Genomic DNA, 18539 nt, shown 5'->3' with positions numbered 1-18539 from the left:
TCTTCCCTTTATCTCCTTTTTTTTTTTTTTTTTTTTTTTTTTTTTAAGGAAGAAAGAGAGAGGGAGAAAGGGTGGGGAGGCTAGATTGAGTGTAGGCTGCGTGAGGACCTTCCCCGGTCTTCTCAGGCAGATAGACTAAGCTACAAAGAGCAAAATGATAATGCATTTGATCCATTTTTTTTAGCCCGTATTATGTGCCAGATATATTGCTGGGCACAGGGAATGAATTAATCAACATTACAGGACAGTCATTGCCCTCTAGAGTATGGGGTGGTAAACAAATAATCAGATAAATTTAACAAAAATAAAAATACATAATAAATAATAAATTTAAGAAGTAAGTAGATGTCCTGCAAATTCGCAGTAAGCACCAGGGGACTTGTAAAAGGGAACTGATGATACCTGAAGAAGGAAGTGTGGGTGGCAGGGGATGGGGAAGGGTCCAACCAGACTGCCAGAAAGCCCCAGGGCCGAAAAGAACTGTGCACTTAAAGCACTGAAGGAAGTTCTGGGAGGTTGGGGTGCCTGAGAGCAAGGGGGAGGGTTGGTCAGAGAGGCTGATCAGGAAGGTGAGGATGGTTTTTTACAGCTGTTAGGAGAGGAAGGGTTTTCAGAGGCAAGCTCCGGTTTAGACGGCGATGGTGATGGCACAGGTGAGATGCAAGGGGAGTACAGAGGAAGAGTATCTTGGGGAGAATCGGAGTCCTCTGTGTTGACCGATTAGGGTGTACCGAGGCACAGGGGAACGTTTCGGGCTGTGTTCAGCAAACAGCACTTGATTCCATTTGACAAGAGCACATTAAGAGGGGCAGTGGTGGGAGGTAAAGCTCCAAAGGTAACTTGGAGTCAGTTTTATAAGTTAATCTGAGGAGCTGTCCTTCTCATAGGCAGCGGAGCACCGCGGCACCCTGTAAGCACAGAGGGCTGTGCAGCGAGGATCTGGCCCCGTGGAATGGTGGCAGTGGGTGGGGCCGGGGGTGGCTGGAGCTGCTGAGCGGGCAGGGCCTGAGTGGATCAGTCTGACGGCTCCCAGTGAAGAGAGGACACTGGGAAGGCCTAGTCTGGATGCAGAGTAAATGGCCGTGGCGAAGGTATAAATGAGCTGGAAATGCTCTAAGCCCTTGAACCTGGGAAGAATGCAGGGCCATTAAAGACATTGGAAACCACAGGGAGGGGAGAGACTCTAAAGAGAAAATGGAGATTCTGTTTGGGGCTGTCCAGACTGACTCCAGCAGGATCCCCCTGCTTCCCAGCACCTAAGCACAGTGGGAGGAACTCCCAGGGAGGGTTGTTGCCAGGGTCTGTAGTAGGAAGTTCCTGTTGGCAAATTAATAAATACAGCAGAGAAGGTAACTGAAGGTGGCATCAAGGACAAGGCAGGAGGGAGGAGTCTACATTTTAGAATGAGAAAAGAGAAAATCAGAAATACTGTACTGAGAGTTCCTGAGATATTAGGGTTTTGCCCTTGATGTCCACCCCCCCTTCCACCCTCTGCCTGCTTCTGCTTTGAAAAGCCAACATTTGATGAAGTCATTTTCCTTAAGATGTTATTCGGTTAAAATGCAGATGTGCCTGGGAGGGGTAATACGTTAAACCTTGTCAGCTATTAATACACTGTCATGATTAGATGGTTTGCAAGTGATCGCTTTCTGACAGCATCTTCTTGCAGAATAAGACAGGTGATGAGTATGTTTTAATTAGGGGAGTAAATTAAAAGAGAGGTTCGATGGGGCAGGAAAGAGAATTGCCTTGTGATCCAGAAATTCCAGCTCTGGGTATACCCCTAAAAGAATTGAAAGCAGGGACTCAGATATTTGTACATCCATGTTCATAGTCACATTATTGACAGTAGGCAAAAGTTTAAGGTAATCTGAGTGTCCATTGAAGGATGAATGGATAAAATGTGTGTACACACAGCGGAATGTCATTCAACTTCAGTTAAAAAGGAAGGAAATACTGACGTGCTGTTACACTGTGAATGAACCCTGAAGGCATTATGCTAAGTATAATAGCCCTGTCACCAAAGAATAGGTAGCAACTATATGTCACTTGCGGGAGGAGGTACCTAGAACAGTCAGATCTATAAGGACAGAAAGTACAGCGGTGTGTGCCGGGCATTGGAAAGAGGGGAAATGGGACACTGAGAGTTTAATGGAGACAGAATTTCAGTTTGGGGAGATGAAAAAAGATCTAGAGACGGTGGTGATGGTTGCACAACAGTGTGAATGTGACACTTAAAAATGATGAAAACAGTAAGTTTTATGTTATGCATATATTTTTTTAATTTTTTCAATTTATTTATTTTCAGAAAAACAGTATTCATTATTTTTTCACCACACCCAGTGCTCCATGCAATCCGTGCCCTCTATAATACCCACCACCTGGTACCCCAACCTCCCACCCCCCCGCCACTTCAAACCCCTCAGATTGTTTTTCAGAGTCCATAGTCTCTCGTGATTCACCTCCCCTTCCAATTTACCCCAACTCCCTTCTTCTCCTCTCTAACACCCCTTGTCCTCCATGATATTTGTTGTGCTCCACAAATAAGTGAAACCATATGATAATTGACTCTCTCTGCTTGACTTATTTCTCTTATGCATATTTTGTAAAAGTGGGCCAGGCCTGGATGCTGCGCCATCGTGGAAATGGGAGCTCTGAGCCCGTGGGTAGTTGGGGCAGAGTGACCAGAGCAGCAAGAAAGGCAATGAAAAGAGAGGGTCAGCCTAGGGCAGCCCCTCCACCTAGGGACCTGTTCCGGTTTCCTTCTGTGGCCTCTCTGTTTTGTTTTCTTGCTTTGATTGGAGCACTTGAAAGCGAGTTTGCCAAGTGTGGATCTTTGAGGTAAAACACAGTGTTTGTGAAATTTAAACTGATGGTCAATAAGAAATTTTTAATTAAGTTATGCAGGCTTACTGTATTACAAAAGTACTACATAAATATATAAAATAAAAAGTGTTCACCAATTCCCTTGTTTTGGCCTCAGCCCTCTTCTCCACCAGTAACTACTATTACAGTGTCTTTTGAACTTCCGGGTAGTTTGTTTTCTTTACTCTAGTAGTGTGTCATTTTATATATAAATGATCCGTAATATAAGGACATACTGTTCTTATGTACATAAACATAAAATTATATGTACTACATATAATGGATAATACAGTAATAGATATGCCTGTGTATATATTTCTTACCCACGTTTCCAAATCTAACCCCATAAATAAACATATAGGAACACATAGACTTTTCCCTTTATTTGGCATTTAATGTTTAATATGATCTAGCATATACAAAATTAAAACTCAATTTCTGTAAGATTTGCTGAACAATAATCTTCTAAAATAAATATGTATCTGTGTTATGTATTATCCATGTGTTTATTCAGTGGTTTTAAATGTTTTCCTTTAAAACTTTCACAAATCCAAAATCTATAGAGCAAATGGTCTTTTTCAAATGAAATATTTTTCCTTTGCACAAACAAAATACAGTATTAATAGAAGTTTTTAAAAGGATAAAAAATACCTCCCTAACAAATTGATTGATTCTGTTTGTTTTCTTTTTAGTTTTAGTTATAGTTGATTGGAATACTTTTATGGAGCTGTAAGTGTACAAGAACATATAATTGACATTAAGTGAGTGACATGACATAGTTGTCCTCAAAGTTTTAAGGTCCCATCTGTAGCAAGCTGGATCATCAAAAAGCCACATTTTCACCCCTCTAAGCTTTGCTGCCCACAGAAATGCCTTTCCTGAGCTGTATTTGCACAATATTCTTTTGCTTGTTTTTTAGTGGATAAGATACAGCTAAATGAAGACTATTTCTATAACTTCTATACAATTACTGGTATAGGCAGTAAAGATTGGGGTGTGAAATTTCTGTTAGAACCCAGTGCTGGGAAAAAATGATCTTCCCTAATGAAACAGAATGCTTCGACCACTGAGTGTCCTTACCGAGGCTCAGAACACTGTTAACCTCTTTGCCTCAGCTGTCGAGATGCTAAAGGTAAATTTATTCTCAGTTACAGTAACTCTACCAGTCCAAGTCAGTGATCCCAAGCAGAGGGTGGTTATGCCCTTCAGGGGACATTTGGCAGTGTTTGGAGATATTTTTGCTTGTCACAACTGGAGAGGGCTGGGGGGGAAATGGTAATGGCATACCGTGGGTGGAAGCCAGGGATGCTGCTGAACATTGTGAATGCGTAGAACAGCCGCCCGCAGCAGAACTGTCCAGCCCAAACCATTCATCGTGCCGTTGTTGAGAAACTTAGGCCTACATTTGTGGAATCAACTCACCCTTTTTAGCTTTTCTATTTTTTTTTTTTAAGATTTTATTCACTTTTTCGAGAAAGAAAGAGAGATAGTAACACGGGTACCAAGAGAGAGCAAAGTGGGGAGGAGGGGGAAGCAGAGTCCCTCCTGAGCAGGGAGCCCAACGTGGGGCTTGATCCTAGGACCCTGGGATCACGACCTGAGCCAAAAGCAGATGCTTAATAGACTAAGCCACTGAGGAGCCCCACTTCTGTATTTTATCATACCTGCTAATGCAATGTCTTTGTAGTAAACTGTTTCAAATTATTTTTTCAAGTGGTAACATAAATTAGAAATAAACTTAATTTTAAATTTTGAAAGTTTCCCAAATGTGCATGGTTCCAGTAATTTTTAATGACTATAATTCTCTTTTATGGCCTTTGGTTAAGTTCCCCATATTATAGGATGTTTATTGTCTCCTTTTTAATTTTTATCTTTCTGTTCTTTATTTCTTATGTATCAGATGTTTCTTGTAAATCATTTATCTTTTTTTTAATATCATTTATCTTTTAACTTTTTCTGAACCTTATTATAAGGAAGAAGTATCTTATTCTTTTCAAAGATACTGATTTTGAGGCTTGAGTGTTTTTGTCACTTCTCTGTGCTTTCACATGTTATTGTGAAATATTAAGATTCCATATTTTCTCAAAATTGTATTCGTTCCGTTTGTGATTGTCATGTTTGGATTGTCTTTTAAAAACCATCATCAGTTCAGTTGATGAGTGTCTTCCTCCCCTGGGCCCTCGGTATCAAGGAACTGCAGCATTTTGGTGTTCGTGCCATTTTTGATACTTACTTTAATTTCCTTTTCTGTTTTTTTAAGTTCAACTGTAATTTCCACAAGAACCCACAATACCTAGAGTTTTGTACTTTTGTTTTTATTACTGGTGTCAAATTCTTTTCAGGGTATCTGCATTAGTCTTTGCATTGCTGATTATAAAGTGAAGCCTCTAGCTACTTTTGTTTCTGTCTTTGGTTATTGTCTTAGTAGTATTCATAGCAGAACTTGTATTTTTGTGTGTATAATATCTTTTTTAGCAGGCAGGCATGGGAATACATTACTGCTTTATTTTTATATATTCTTTTTTAATGTTTTATTTAGAGAGAGGGAGAGAACAAACAGGGATAGAGGGAGAAGGAGAAGCAGACTCCCCACTGAGCAGGGAGCCTGATACAGGACTCCATCCAGGACCCTCAGCCAAGGGCAGATGCTTAACAGGCTGAACCACTCAGGCACCCCTACCTTATTGTTTTCTGAAGATTTTTAATTAAGGTTTTTATTTTGACATAACTATAGATTTACATACATGCAGTTATGAAAAGTAATACATGGAGATTCTGTGTACTCTTTGCCAATTTTCCCCAAATGATAACATTTTACAAAATTATAGTACAATATCTTAACCACGGTATTGGCATTGATGATATAGGCAAGCTGAAGAATGTTTTCAGTTTCCATCTCTATAAGGATCCCTCATATTGTCCATTTATAACCACACCTACCCACCTATCTCTGGCATCTCCCTCCCTGCCCATCTCCAGCAACCACTGATCTGTTCTCCTATTTTAGAATTTTGTCATTTCAGGAATGTTATATAAATGGAATCAGTATGTAACCTCTTGGGATTGATTTTTTTTTTCCCCCCACTCAGTTTTATTCTCTGGAAATTAACCCAGGATTTGCATGTGTCAGCAGTTCATTCCTTTGTTATTGCTGAGTAGTATTCCATGGTATGTATGTGCCACAGTTTTACCATTTACCTGTTGAAGGACTTCTGGGTTGTTTTCAGCAATCAGCTATGTTGAATAAAGCTGCTCTACAAGTATACAGGTTTTTGCAAGAACATACATCTTTTCTCTGAATAGATGAACAATTGCTGGGTTTGTGGTTGTATATAAGGAACTGTCAGACTGTTACCCAGTGTGGTGGTACATTTTAAATTCCTACATGCCAGTGTATGAGTGATCCAGTTTTTCTGCATCCTCCACAACATTTGGTAGTTGTCACTATTTTTTATTTTGGCTATTCTGATGGGTGTGTGGAGCTGATCATGGTTTTACTTTGCATTTCCCTTGTGGCTGATGAGTAGCAACATTTTTTCATGTGCTTACTTGCCAGCCATATCTCCTCTTTGGTGAAATGACACTTCTCTCCTTTTGTGTATATTGGAAATTTCCACAGTGAACTGCTAAAAGTTAACCCTTTAAATTCTTTAATTTTTTAGTGTTTATTCTTGGGTGTTAAATGCTTTTTGTTGTTGTGTTTTATGTTTATTCTGTCCCTGTCCCCCCTGCCCAAGCACTGGATCAAAATTCTGAAATCTTTATTGAGAGGGCAGTAATAGTCTTTGAAATTAAGCAGTTTACTGAGCGATTAGTTTTGTCCATTATTGCTATTAATAAGATACTCATAATTTCTCTAGTTTCAGTCTGAACACATAACTTGTAATAAGATACGGGTTCTAATACATATTTTCTAATTTGTTCTATGGCTCTAGACAAGCCATTTTTGATCTCTGCCTTCACATACATCTAACAGGGAAAATAATACCTTTTTTTTAAATATTTTATTTATTTATTTGACAGACAGAGATCACAAGCAGGCAGAGAGGCAGGCAGAGAGAGAGAGGAGGAAGCAGGCTCCTCACTGAGCAGAGAGCCCGTGTGGGGCTCGATCTCAGGACCCTGAGATCATGACCTGAGCCGAAGGCAGAGGCCCCAACCCACTGAGCCACCCAGGTTCCCCAAAAATAATACCTTTTAAACCTAACTTACATGTAATTAGGTATAAGGTTTAGGTGAAAATATCTTGCTAAAGTTGTTAAACCTAAGGTAAAATATGTAAGGTTCTATAATATTAAGTCATTTTCTAATATTTGATTTGCCTTTTATAAGTTGACCAAAATAAAGATTGCATACTTTTAGAACACAAAATGCAGTGGTTATGTAAGGTCAATTAAAGTGGTAAAGCTAATCATAATAATAAACCCCTTCACCCATGTTCTCATGTAATTACATTAAGAAATAAGAATTATAAAAATAGGTAAAATTTTGTGAAAATATTCCAATTTATTCTAGCTTAGCAGTTCTTGCCCACATCCACGGCTTGTCAGGCATCAGCCACAGCATCAGGAACTCCAACTGTCCTGTTGTCCATTGCTTTTGTCAAATAGATTTGGCAGCCCAGTCGAGATCTGTTAATCTGCGTGCCGGAGCGAGCATGCCATTCTCCTCATCAGTGACTGCTTCTAACTTCTCCAGTATGTGCTCTTCAAAGATGAGGTGACGGTGGAGCAAGCCAGGGTTCCCTCACATGCACCAGAACCATCAATATCTAGATTATTTTCCCTCACCATGTCCAGTAGAGTCACCAACTTTTCCTTTGGCTGTTAATGTCTTCGCCGGTGCGGTTTACAAAGTGGACTGTTCCTGTCTTCTGAGCTGCTCCATGCTCAGCGAGGTGGGGAGGGTCCGGCGATGAGCAGCCAGCGAGGGCCCTGCCGTCCTGGGCCGCAGAGACGAGGCGGCGGGCAAAAGCTGGGTGCCCCCGTGGCGGCTTGAACACGGTGGTCATCGGATCACGACTGGAAGCGTCAACGACTGGAAGCATCGCCAGCCGCACGACAGCGATCGGCTCCGCGAGTGCAAACCAGCCGCAGCACGGGTGCTAGACGCCTGGGGGTCCATGGGGAGGAGCACGGCGGCTGGGGTCCCAGAGAGGGCCAGCTCCGTGTGGCGGCTGCCTGTTTCTGGGTTTTAAATGCATTGTTTCTTACGTTTATTTCTGGATTTTAATTTCTTTCACATTTGATATGTAGCCATTCTATGTCTAATTGAAAATTTGGGGAGAACTAATTACTTTTAGTCCCTCCCCTTTTGCCGTATGAAATTGATTTTCTGTAAAAAAAAAAAAAAAAGTTCTGGAATTTTAATGATAAGTACAAGAAAGGAAAACCACATTTTTGACTTAAATATGCCAATATTTAAGTAGGTAGGTGCACTTGAGTCTTATTTAACTACCAGTGTGTTTGCTATTAAGACATGACGATGTTTAACATTTTTTAAGTCAATTTTTTTTTAAGATTTTATTATTTGACGGAGAGAGGGAACACAAGCAGAAGGAGTGGGAGAGGGAGAAAAGCAGGTGCCTCGCTGAGTAGACAGCCCGATGTGGGGCTATTCCGAGGACCCTGGGATCATGACCTGAGCTGAAGGCAGACGCTTAACAACTGAGCCACCCAGACACCCCCTAAAGTCAAATTTGAATATAGTTTTCCTTGTCTTCTGAGTTCATTTGTTGCTTTCTTCAACACATATTTGAGTGTCAGCATGTCAGGCACAATGTTAGGCACTGGGAGTAAAATCATGAATCCACTTCAGATGAAACATCTTGTCCCTTGGGCAAACATGAATTACCAGAATGGTACCGTAGTGAGAAGATTTGATGGTCCTTGTCCCCACTCTAGAGAGCTGCTCACAAGGCCCTGCACTGCACGTTGAGGGAGGAGCATACGCAGCGACCCCACAGCGGGAGGAGCCTGGAACACTGCAGAGCAACAGGAAGGCCTGGCAGTGGGCTGGGGAGGAGCTAGCAGAAAGAGCTGTAACCAGGAAATGCTTATTTCTGTGTGACTTTGATCTAATTCTAAATAACAGCTGGTTTTTATAATGCTAACTTATTAATGTTTTCTGTGTTGTTTTAACCTTTTGGAGGTTTTTTTTTCTTTAGAGAAAGAGCGCGTGTGCTCGGGGTCAGAGAGTAGAGGGGGCAGGGGGAGAGAGAATCTTTTTTTTTTTGGGGGGGGGGGGAGCTTCTCTTTTTTTTTTTTTTAATTTTTTATTTTTTATAAACATATATTTTTATCCCCAGGGGTACAGGTCTGTGAATCACCAGGTTTACACACTTCACAGCACTCACCAAAGCACATACCCGGGGAGAGAGAATCTTAAGCAGGCTCCATGCCTCGCAGCTTAACTGACTGAGATACCCAGGTGCCTCAGAGATCCTTTTTTATGAAATGTATGTAGTGAAACATGTTCCGTGTTCTGCCTGTTCACACACCCTTTCTCCCCCATAACCCCTGGCAACCACTGGTCTTTTTACTGCCTCCCTAGTTTTTGCCTTTTCCATAATGGCATATGGTTATAATCATACAGTGTGTAAGCCTTTTAGATTGGCTTAATTTAGTAATATGCATGGAAGTAAGTCCCCTTCATTTGTTAGTGGCTAGGGAGTTCTTTTTAGTAGTGAATATTCCGATGTCTGTATGTACCACACTATCTGTTTCTGTTCACTTATTTATTTATTTATTTATTTTATTTTTTGGTATTGCTAACTTTCAAGCAACATTTTGGTTGCTTCTAAGTTTTGGCAGTTAGGAAGAAAGCTGCTCATCTGTAGGTGTAGACCTACATTTCAGCTCATTTGGGTAAATACCAAGGAGTACAGTTATTGGATCATAGTAAGAATATATCTAGTTTTGTAAGAAATTGCCATATTGTGTTCCAGAGTGGCGTACTACCATTTTGCATTCCCACCAGAAATGAAGTAGAGTTCCTATCGTTCAACATCCTTGCCAGCATTGAGTGTTGTTAGTGTTCTGGATTTTGACAGTTTCAGTACATGTGTGGTATCTCTTTGTTTTAATTTGCAGTTCCTTAGTGACATGTTGATTATATTTTCATGTGGGCTTTGGTGGGGGTTTTGGGGTTTTTTTTTGTTTTTGTTTTTTTTTCCCTTGCCATCTGTAGATCTTGATATGAGGTATCTGTTTAGGTCTTTGCCCATTTTTAATTGAGTTGTTCATTTTATTATTGAGTTTTAAGAGTTCTTTGCATACTTTGGATAATAGTCCTTTCTCACATAAGCCTTTTGCAAATACTTTCTTCCAGCTTGTAGCTTGTCTTCTCCTTCTCTTGTAGGGGTGACCAGTTTTGTAATTTTTGTCTGTTTCACATGCTTCTTTCCTTGTGGAACATAGAAACTACATCATAGTCTAGTCTTTTATTTTTCTCTGTATATATAATCTTTATTTTGAGTTTTCATTATACAGTGCACATTTATTTTTGGCCTTTTAAAAAATCCACTTGCCGCAATCCTGATTATCAAATTAAATTTTTTGGAATTTTATTTCTAGGTTTATTTTTGCTTCCTCTTGTCCCCACTATATTGACTCTTCCCTTTTTTGACATTCAGAAATTTATACCTTTTTCAAAGTACTAATGTTTTAGTATTTTAACACTTTGGTCCCACCGTTTTTTTTTTTTTCTGTCTCCCATCATTTTATTTGTTTTTACTAATTCAGCTCAATAAAATATTGAACACATGTCATGTTCAAGCACACACTCTGGACTCAGGATCCAGATTAGGATAAAACTTGGGCCTGTGTGGACATCAAACATGACAGTTCAGAAAGAACTGTATGGAATCCGCTTCATTTCTGCCCTTCTTCCCATCACTTACCTTTTTACAATAATGAATTGTAACTAATATTTTAGAACTTTTTTGTATCATTGTAATGGCATATATAATTTATTATTTCTGCCATACGGATTTTTGGTATTTCTGCTGTAATCTCAATAAATAGGTCAGTATTTTACTTCTTCATGCTCACGTGAAGGGGATGAAGTATTCTCCAACTAGCAAGCTTCCTTGCTCCTTCGGAAGAACCTCAAAATTGTATGTTAGTCATTTCCGCAGTCACTCATTTCCTTGCCTCTTGTCTTCCCTTAGATGTGAAAGCAGTTGTTGAACAGCTCAGAACTTTAAGTCTCATGAAAGTCCAGAACAGATTTGGAGGGGTGCGAAATCTCTATTTGGACACATTTCAGATGTGTGTGTGGCCGGGGGGCAGGGCAGAGGGATGATCAGCTGCTATGTTTGTGATTTCTTAGATAGAATATATAGAGTGGATATGATCAGACTACCAAAAATGTTTCCTTAACAAGGAACAGTAACCACCATATTGTGACACACAGACTCACTATGGGTCTTGTCCTTATTTCTCTGATTTTCCTGAGGACCAGTGACAGGTCTCTCTCAGAGCAGCTGCTGTCCATTGGCTGGTGTATGAGGAACACCGGTTGGGTAGCCTAAAGTGTTGAATTTTTTAGTGTGGCTGTTCTCCTGTAGGTGACTTGTCTTGGGTATCAGCAGTCATTCCTAGCTGACTTCTTCCTTAAAGATCAGGTGCATGCCTTCAGGCCACTCTCTAGTCTGTGTGCATGCTCAGAGAATGTGTACCTGTTGTAGCCAAAGTCACATACAATTCGGGAAAGTCAGTCTCTGGGTCAGCTAGCAGAGTAATGTAGTCTGTATGTTCGTAACTAGCTTTGGGAGTCCACCTGTTGCTGTTCTATTAGAATACCTTAGAACTGTTACTCTTTGTACCAGTCCTGTGTCACGTTCTGTTAAGCAATCCTGTTACTTTTCCCCCAGCGGTTTTGCGAGTGGCTGGTTCCCTGCAGAAGAGCACAGAAGTGATGAAGGCCATGCAGAGTCTCGTGAAGATCCCAGAAATCCAGGCCACCATGAGGGAGCTGTCCAAAGAGATGATGAAGGTGACTGGGGCCACTCCTGCATCCCATTCCTAGCAGTCACTCCCAGCGGATGGTAGGGGGCTAGGGCCAGGAGTGGGCAGGAATGGATAGATCACTGTTGCCAGACGGAAAGGATTTTGAAGACAGAGGAGCAGCTCTTAACGCTGGTTGAGCCATGGCAGAGGCTGGGTCGTATTGCCAGTGTCCCAGGATCAAGGCCTAAAAAGGACTCCTACAGGTGGCCTTCAGACAGGGACAAGGCTCAGGAAAACATTGTTACTGAGCCCCCCGCCAGCCAGTGGTATATCATACATGTGGTCCTAGAGAGTCCTCCTAGTGATCCTGTGAGGAAGCTATTTTTTTTTTACCCCATTTTACGCAGGAGGAAATCAAGTCTTCAGATTGCCAGGTAATTTACCTAAGTGACTTTGGTAGTAATGACAGATCTGGGGTTGGAGCACACACGTCTGACCTTATTGCCTGAGCTGTGTCACAAGTGGTGATAGTAAGTTCCTCAGACAGATGTGTTTCTCACTTTGGACTTGTGACCTGAGCACCAACATTGGATACCTCAGATTCTTATATATTAGCTTATGTAGAAAAATTTCTTTTCTTCCTTGGGAATTTCATTTATGAATTGAAAAGCTCTAGGGCATGGGAAAGAGGAACGGGAGAAAATTGATGGAATGACAACATATAATAATGCCCAGAACCCAGGTCTTTGGAACCAGAAGTGCTTGGGCAGTAGTAGGGAGGAGGAAATGGGGTCAGGAGTGCGTGTCCTTTCAAAGGGGTGTGTGGATCTTTTTTCCCAAGTTGTGATGACTGTCCATGTAGAACTGGATAAAAAGTTCTACAGAGAAGTCTTAGAATGACTTCAGGCCACTCATTCTAACTTACATAGCCACCAGGATCTGAGGGGAAGCCCCTTTTAGAATCCGGGGTCTTTTCCACAATGGTTCCCCCCCCCCCTTTTTTTTAAAGATTTTATTTGTTTATTTGAGAGAGAGATACACGGCGAGAGAGGGAACAAAGCAGTGGGGGTGGTAGAGGGAGAAGCAGGCCTCCCGTTGAGCAGGAAGCCCGATATGGGGCTCAATCTCGGGACCCTGGGGTCATTACCTGAGCCTGAGCTGAAGGCAGACGCATAACAACTGAGCCACCCAGGCGCCCTTCACAACGGTTTCTGAATGCTGAAAGTAATACAGTAATGCAGACCTGCATGTGATACCCGTTCCAGGCTCCATCCTCAAGTACAAACTGAAGCCTCTGGTAGGGGCCCAGCTCCTTGAGGGCAGGAAACGTGATGTTAGTCATCCCGTTTGTTCCCAGACCCTGGCCTGTTGTGTGGCACAGAGCAGGCATTTGACGAATGGTTGCAGATAGAATAAGTGAATAAGTGACTGAATGACGTCTGCCTCCGGGATGTGGAAGGCTGTTACAGTCAGGACTCCAGTAGGCTCTGTCAGCCGGTTATGGAGCACGTCCTGAACCTCCGGCACGGTAGCCTCCAACACCAAGCTGACATCCACTCCTTCAGGTCACAGGGCTCCACCTGTGCATTTGTTGATTTGTTCATTTAGGTTGGGAGGAAGTGATCTGAGAATGGGTAGAACACGGTTATTATTCACGTCGGTAAGAATGGTCTGGCAGCAGAAAGGCAGGAGAAAGGGCTTGCTTCACGTCAGCTGTCATCGGCATGGTCCATGAGCACACACCATGCCCTGCCAATGCCGGGGAGCCAGGGCCAGAGCTGCCACAAGGGACCCTCTGCTCCATGAGTCTGGATCAAGGTACAAAGCAAAGGGGCTTAGCTCTTGCAAATGGCAAAGGAATTAGGATTTTTCTGTCTGGCCACTTCTCAGAAGCCTAAACCCATACTTTCCTTCTGCTTCTCATCCCTTCCTATGTCTTCTGCCCGGGGATACCAGGGGCCTCTTTCATTAGAGGGTGCTCTTAGGACCTTTTGCTTCAAAACCAAACAAAAAACAGTATGGTCTCACTTGGGAGCCGAGGACACTGCTCGGCAAGGAAGGCTGTGGGTCCATTTTGTGTTGGGCAGTGTTCAAGAATGGTTTTCTTTTGCCCGGTGGTGGTGCCGTGCTACCTCGAGAACAAAGGAGGCTGAGTGATTGGCTTCAGGCTGCCAGACATGAGGCTTCCAGTAGAGTCTGGGAGTGACCTTGTTGGGTCCAGAAACCTTGTCTTATTGATTCTCTCAGGAATGGAGTCGGTCTTTGGTGAACCGATTGATCCTTGCCAGACTCCCCTTGGACTGGCCTGTACCAGCAGCTGTAACCTAGACACGCTGAAGTACTCTTTATGCCTCTTCAGGGTTCCATGGAACCCTCCTCTACTCTTAGTACATGTTATAGAGTCTATGAAGACTCCACTCCGTTTTCTTTTGTTTTTCTTTTAAGATTTTATTTATTTGACAGAGAGAGTGAGGGAGAGCATAAGCAGGGGCTGGGGCAGTGGCAGATGAAGAGGGAGAGGGAGAAGCATGCTCCCCAGTGAGCAGAGAGCCCAATGCCGGGCTCAATCTCAGGACCCTGGGATCAGGACTTGAGCCCAAGGCAGACGCTTAACCAACTGAACCACCCAGGCGGCGCCCCAGGGCACATGCTTCCTAAGAGAGCTCAGAGCACACTCATTTTCAGCAGGTTCTTCCCAAGTCTGTCTAATTACAGTCTGGGTTACTATGAGGCTCTGCTGAGAGAGGCCCCCCACTCCCAGCCCTGGTGCTGAATATGGAGAACAGTTTCCCTGAGGCCTTTGCCTTTTTTCGGAGAGGGAGAGAGCATCGTTTTTTTCCGGTGGCCATCTGTCTTGGTGTTAGCCCTCAGAAGGGTGGTCTGGACTTGGGGACACTAGAACTTGGGTGGAACTGGACCCACAGAGGAGTCCCTGGGACCAGATTGACCTATTGAGGGAAATGATGTGATTTTTTCTGTCTTTAGGCTGGTATCATAGAAGAAATGTTAGAGGACACTTTTGAAAGCATGGATGATCAGGAAGAAATGGAAGAAGCAGCAGAAATGGAAATTGATAAAATTCTTTTTGAAATCACAGCAGGTATGGCCTCGAGAGTCTTCCTCTTTCTCCCCTCCTGTGGTCCTTCTCCTTGCGGCCACTGAGTTACCGAGTAGCTTTTTCTTTAGGCCTATCTTATGTCTACACGTTTTAGATTATAAAATTAGTATTTGAAAAAGAAGCACAATATCCATAACCATCTTTTTAAAAACGCCAAGATTTTTTAAAAATTCCTAGAGTTTTCAAGTGGTAAGGAGAAACAGTGCTCTCACAACACTGCCATTGGGAGCTTAAGTTGGTAAGACTTTCTCGAAAGCAGTTTGGCAGTAGCTGTCAAAAGCCCTGGACCTAACAAATTGATTTCCAGGAGTTTATTCTATAATTAAGGATGTGAATGAAAGATATAAATTCAAGGACGTCTATAGGAGCATTATTTATCATACTGAAAACTTTGAAACCAGTTAAGTGCCTAATAATAGAGTATTGGTTAAACTGTATTGTATCTGTTTGAATGGAATACTTTATAGCTGTGGTAATGCAGAAATGCATTCACTGACATGGAAAGATGTTCACAGTACAATGTGTGAGAAAAGTCTTGTTTATTTTGATACATACTCTGGTGTGAAAAACACGCCTATAGAAGAAGTCTGGAAAGGGAATAAACAAAAATAGTAGTTATCTCCGAAAGATTGTTAATGAGGTTTTAAACTTCATTTTTACTTCTGGATTTTGGAACTTAGGTTTAATAAAAAATTGGTGACATTTAATTTTTATGTTTTAAAATTAATTATTTCTTTCTTTTGAAATTGTTGGGAGAAAGACTAGTTGCTCCAGGAAAACATTTTTGTGGAGGTTTAGAAACCATTTAGCTTGACTGAGAGGCATTTAACATCTTCATGAATCTTGAAAATTAAGTATTTGGTGTTTAGGATTTTAAACCAAGAGTGTCAGAACCAAAATTCTAAAACTCAGAATCCTCAGTTATTGTAACCTTGGTCTCCTGACAAGCTGGTGTTTGCATGTTTGTCATAGTGAGCAAAACCCCATGCAAACAGCTCGCTCATTGCCCCTTTTCTGTTTCTTGCTGGCCTCGTCCAGGCATGAATGGCGGAGAGGATGAGGGACCACTTTAAGAGGATACTTGGTTAATTGATTTCCTATTTCTCTTCAGGGGCATTGGGCAAAGCACCTAGTAAAGTAACCGACGCCCTTCCAGAGCCAGAACCTCCAGGAGCCATGGCAGCATCAGAAGACGAGGAGGAGGAGGAGGAGGCCCTGGAGGCCATGCAGTCCCGGCTGGCCACACTCCGCAGCTAGGGGCCGCCCCGCCGGGCCCTCACGCTCCTTCCCTGCCCGCCTGCCAGGAGCCGGCACACTCCTCTGAAGCGGCCACCATTTTATGTGTCTCTTGCACTACACCTCTGAACGAGCACTGCGTTCTGAGAAGGTTCTCTGCTCATATCTCTCCATCTTGCCGAGGTTTTGGGATCTCAACGGGTTTGTCCTTGAGAGGCGGGGTTATAAATGCATCATTTTCACGGGTATACATAGAAGTATCTTGTGGGGGGGCAAAGGAATCGGTCTTCTCGCAGTGCATCATCTTCAGGAATATAAACAGAAGTTTCTTTTGGAGGAAAGGGCAAAGGAATCTGTCTCTCCAGAAGCACTTCGGAAATTAGAATTGATTGCCTGAATGTTGAGAACTCTTACCTTTTTTGTCCCTAAAACACTATATAAAGTGGATTTTAATAAATTTCTGCATTAACACTTGGTCTCATCGTAGATTGTCATGTGCAGTCAATTTTCAAGGTGTTTGCAGTCTCAAATTATATGTTGACCTTGGAAAGAGAGGAGGTGCTATAGCCAGTCGTATGGGACGTGGGAACTCAGCACGAGAGGCTTCTGCTCCGAGGATGCTATTCCCCAGCCTTCACAGATGTGGTGTGGAGCCACACTTCTGCTTTGTCATCTGTTTAACCAAAAGGATCCTCAAGAAGGGTAACTCCTTGTCCTGTTGGCTGGATGTGTGTACTGTGTCCTGACAGGTGTGTGTATGTAGGTTTCATTGCCCTCCTTCCCAGTGCAAGCTAGACCCAGAACAGACAGCTGTGAGAGCAGGATTCTCTCATTCTCTAATCACTTTTCTCTGCTGTTGCTGCTGCTGTTCAGCTCACTTGGGTAAATACCAAGGAGCACAGTTGCTGGATCACTGGTAAGACTGTCTGCTTTTCTAAGAAACTGCCAAACTGGCTTCCAAAGTGGCTGTACCGTTCTGCTTTCCCACCAGCCATGACTCGGTTCCTAATCCTCACATCCTTGGGAGTAGTTGATGTTATCAGTGTTTTGGCTCTTGACCATTCTAACAGGTATGTAGTAGTATCTCACTGTTGTTTTAATTTGCAATTCCCTATGCAAATTATGATGCTAGAACATTTTTTCATATGCTTTTTTTTTTGGTCATCTGTGTATCTTTCCTGGTGAGGTGTTTAGGCCTTTTGCCCATTTTTAATTGAGTGGTTCATTTTCTTATTGTTGAGTTTGAAGAGTCCTTTGCATACTCTGGTAACACTCCTTTCTCACATGTGTTTTTTATTTTGAATATTTTCTCCCACCTGTGGCTTGTCTTCTCACTCCTTCCTATTGTCTTTCACAGACCAGTTTCAAATTTAAATGAAATCCAGCTTCCCAATGATTTCTTTCATGATCATGCCTTTGGTGTTAGATCTTATGTCATGGTCATACCCATGGTCTTCTATGTTCTCTTCGGGGAATTTTGTGTTTTGCATTTAGGTTTTGACCCATTTTGATTTAATTCTTGTGAAGTGTGTAAGGTCTGTGCGTATATTCTTTTTTTGCATGTGGGATGTCCAGTTCCAGCATGATTTGCTGGAAAGACAATCTTTGCTGCATTGTATTGTCCTTACTCCTTTTTCAAAGATCAAAAGATCAGTTGACTGTACTTATGTGGGCCTGTTTCAGGCTCTCGGTTCTATTCCTTTGATGTGTCTGCCTCCTTTCACCAATACCACCCTGTCTTAATTGCTGTATCTTTATAGTAAGTCTTGAAGTCAGATAGCATCAGTCCCTCAACTTGTTCATCAGTATTGTGTTGGCTATTCTGGGTCTTTTGCCTCTTCATATAAATTTTAGAATTCACTTGTCAATATCCACAAACTAACTTGCTGTGATTTCAATTGGGATTGCTTTGAATCTGTAAATCAACTTGAGAAGAACAGACATATTGACAGGATATAGTTTCACGATTGCATTTATCTGGCTAGTTTATTCACAGAATGATAATGGAATTAAGGGATGCTCATAATCCCTGAACATTTTTGTCTTACGTGGATAATCAAAATTTATTCAGGTGGATGGATGGACAGAATATTTATAGTCACTCTTCCAACCATTCAAATAAAATGATCTAAATGTAGGGTTGGTTTGTTTTCATTGTTTGAAGAAGCCCTGTTTCTCCATTCCTGCTTTCAGGTTAAGGAAAGAGCATTGTTGGCTTATTACCATGTCATATAGTCCATTTTCCCTCCATATTCTTTTGGGCATCATTGGAAACAAGGGCTAACACAGTAAGATACTGCCCTGGCCCTGGAAGGTCCACAATCTGGGAAAGGAAATAATGGTGTAAATACCTGTACTAAAGTTCTCCT

General features: G+C 42.1%; 1 protein-coding gene across 2 annotated transcripts in view; it reads left to right on the top strand.

The window, feature by feature from the left end:
* Positions 1-18307, top strand: part of LOC116595879 (charged multivesicular body protein 3) — a 102855-nt gene extending 84548 nt beyond the window's left edge. Inside the window, exons 5-7 of one of the 2 annotated variants that reach the window (XM_032352696.1) lie at positions 11741-11862; positions 14802-14916; positions 16046-18307. In XM_032352696.1, the coding sequence (XP_032208587.1) occupies positions 11741-11862; positions 14802-14916; positions 16046-16191 (383 nt within the window). In that variant the 3' untranslated portion in view covers positions 16192-18307. The remainder of the gene's footprint in view (positions 1-11740; positions 11863-14801; positions 14917-16045) is intronic. The other variant, XM_032352695.1, reaches the window with a different exon arrangement.
* Positions 18308-18539: the final 232 nt, after the last annotated feature.

This window comes from Mustela erminea, chromosome 7 (genome assembly GCF_009829155.1).
Source record: "Mustela erminea isolate mMusErm1 chromosome 7, mMusErm1.Pri, whole genome shotgun sequence".
Lineage (NCBI taxonomy): Eukaryota > Metazoa > Chordata > Mammalia > Carnivora > Mustelidae > Mustela > Mustela erminea.
The sequence above is the reverse complement of the archived record's forward strand: the minus strand, read 5'-3'. Positions and strand labels throughout refer to the sequence as shown.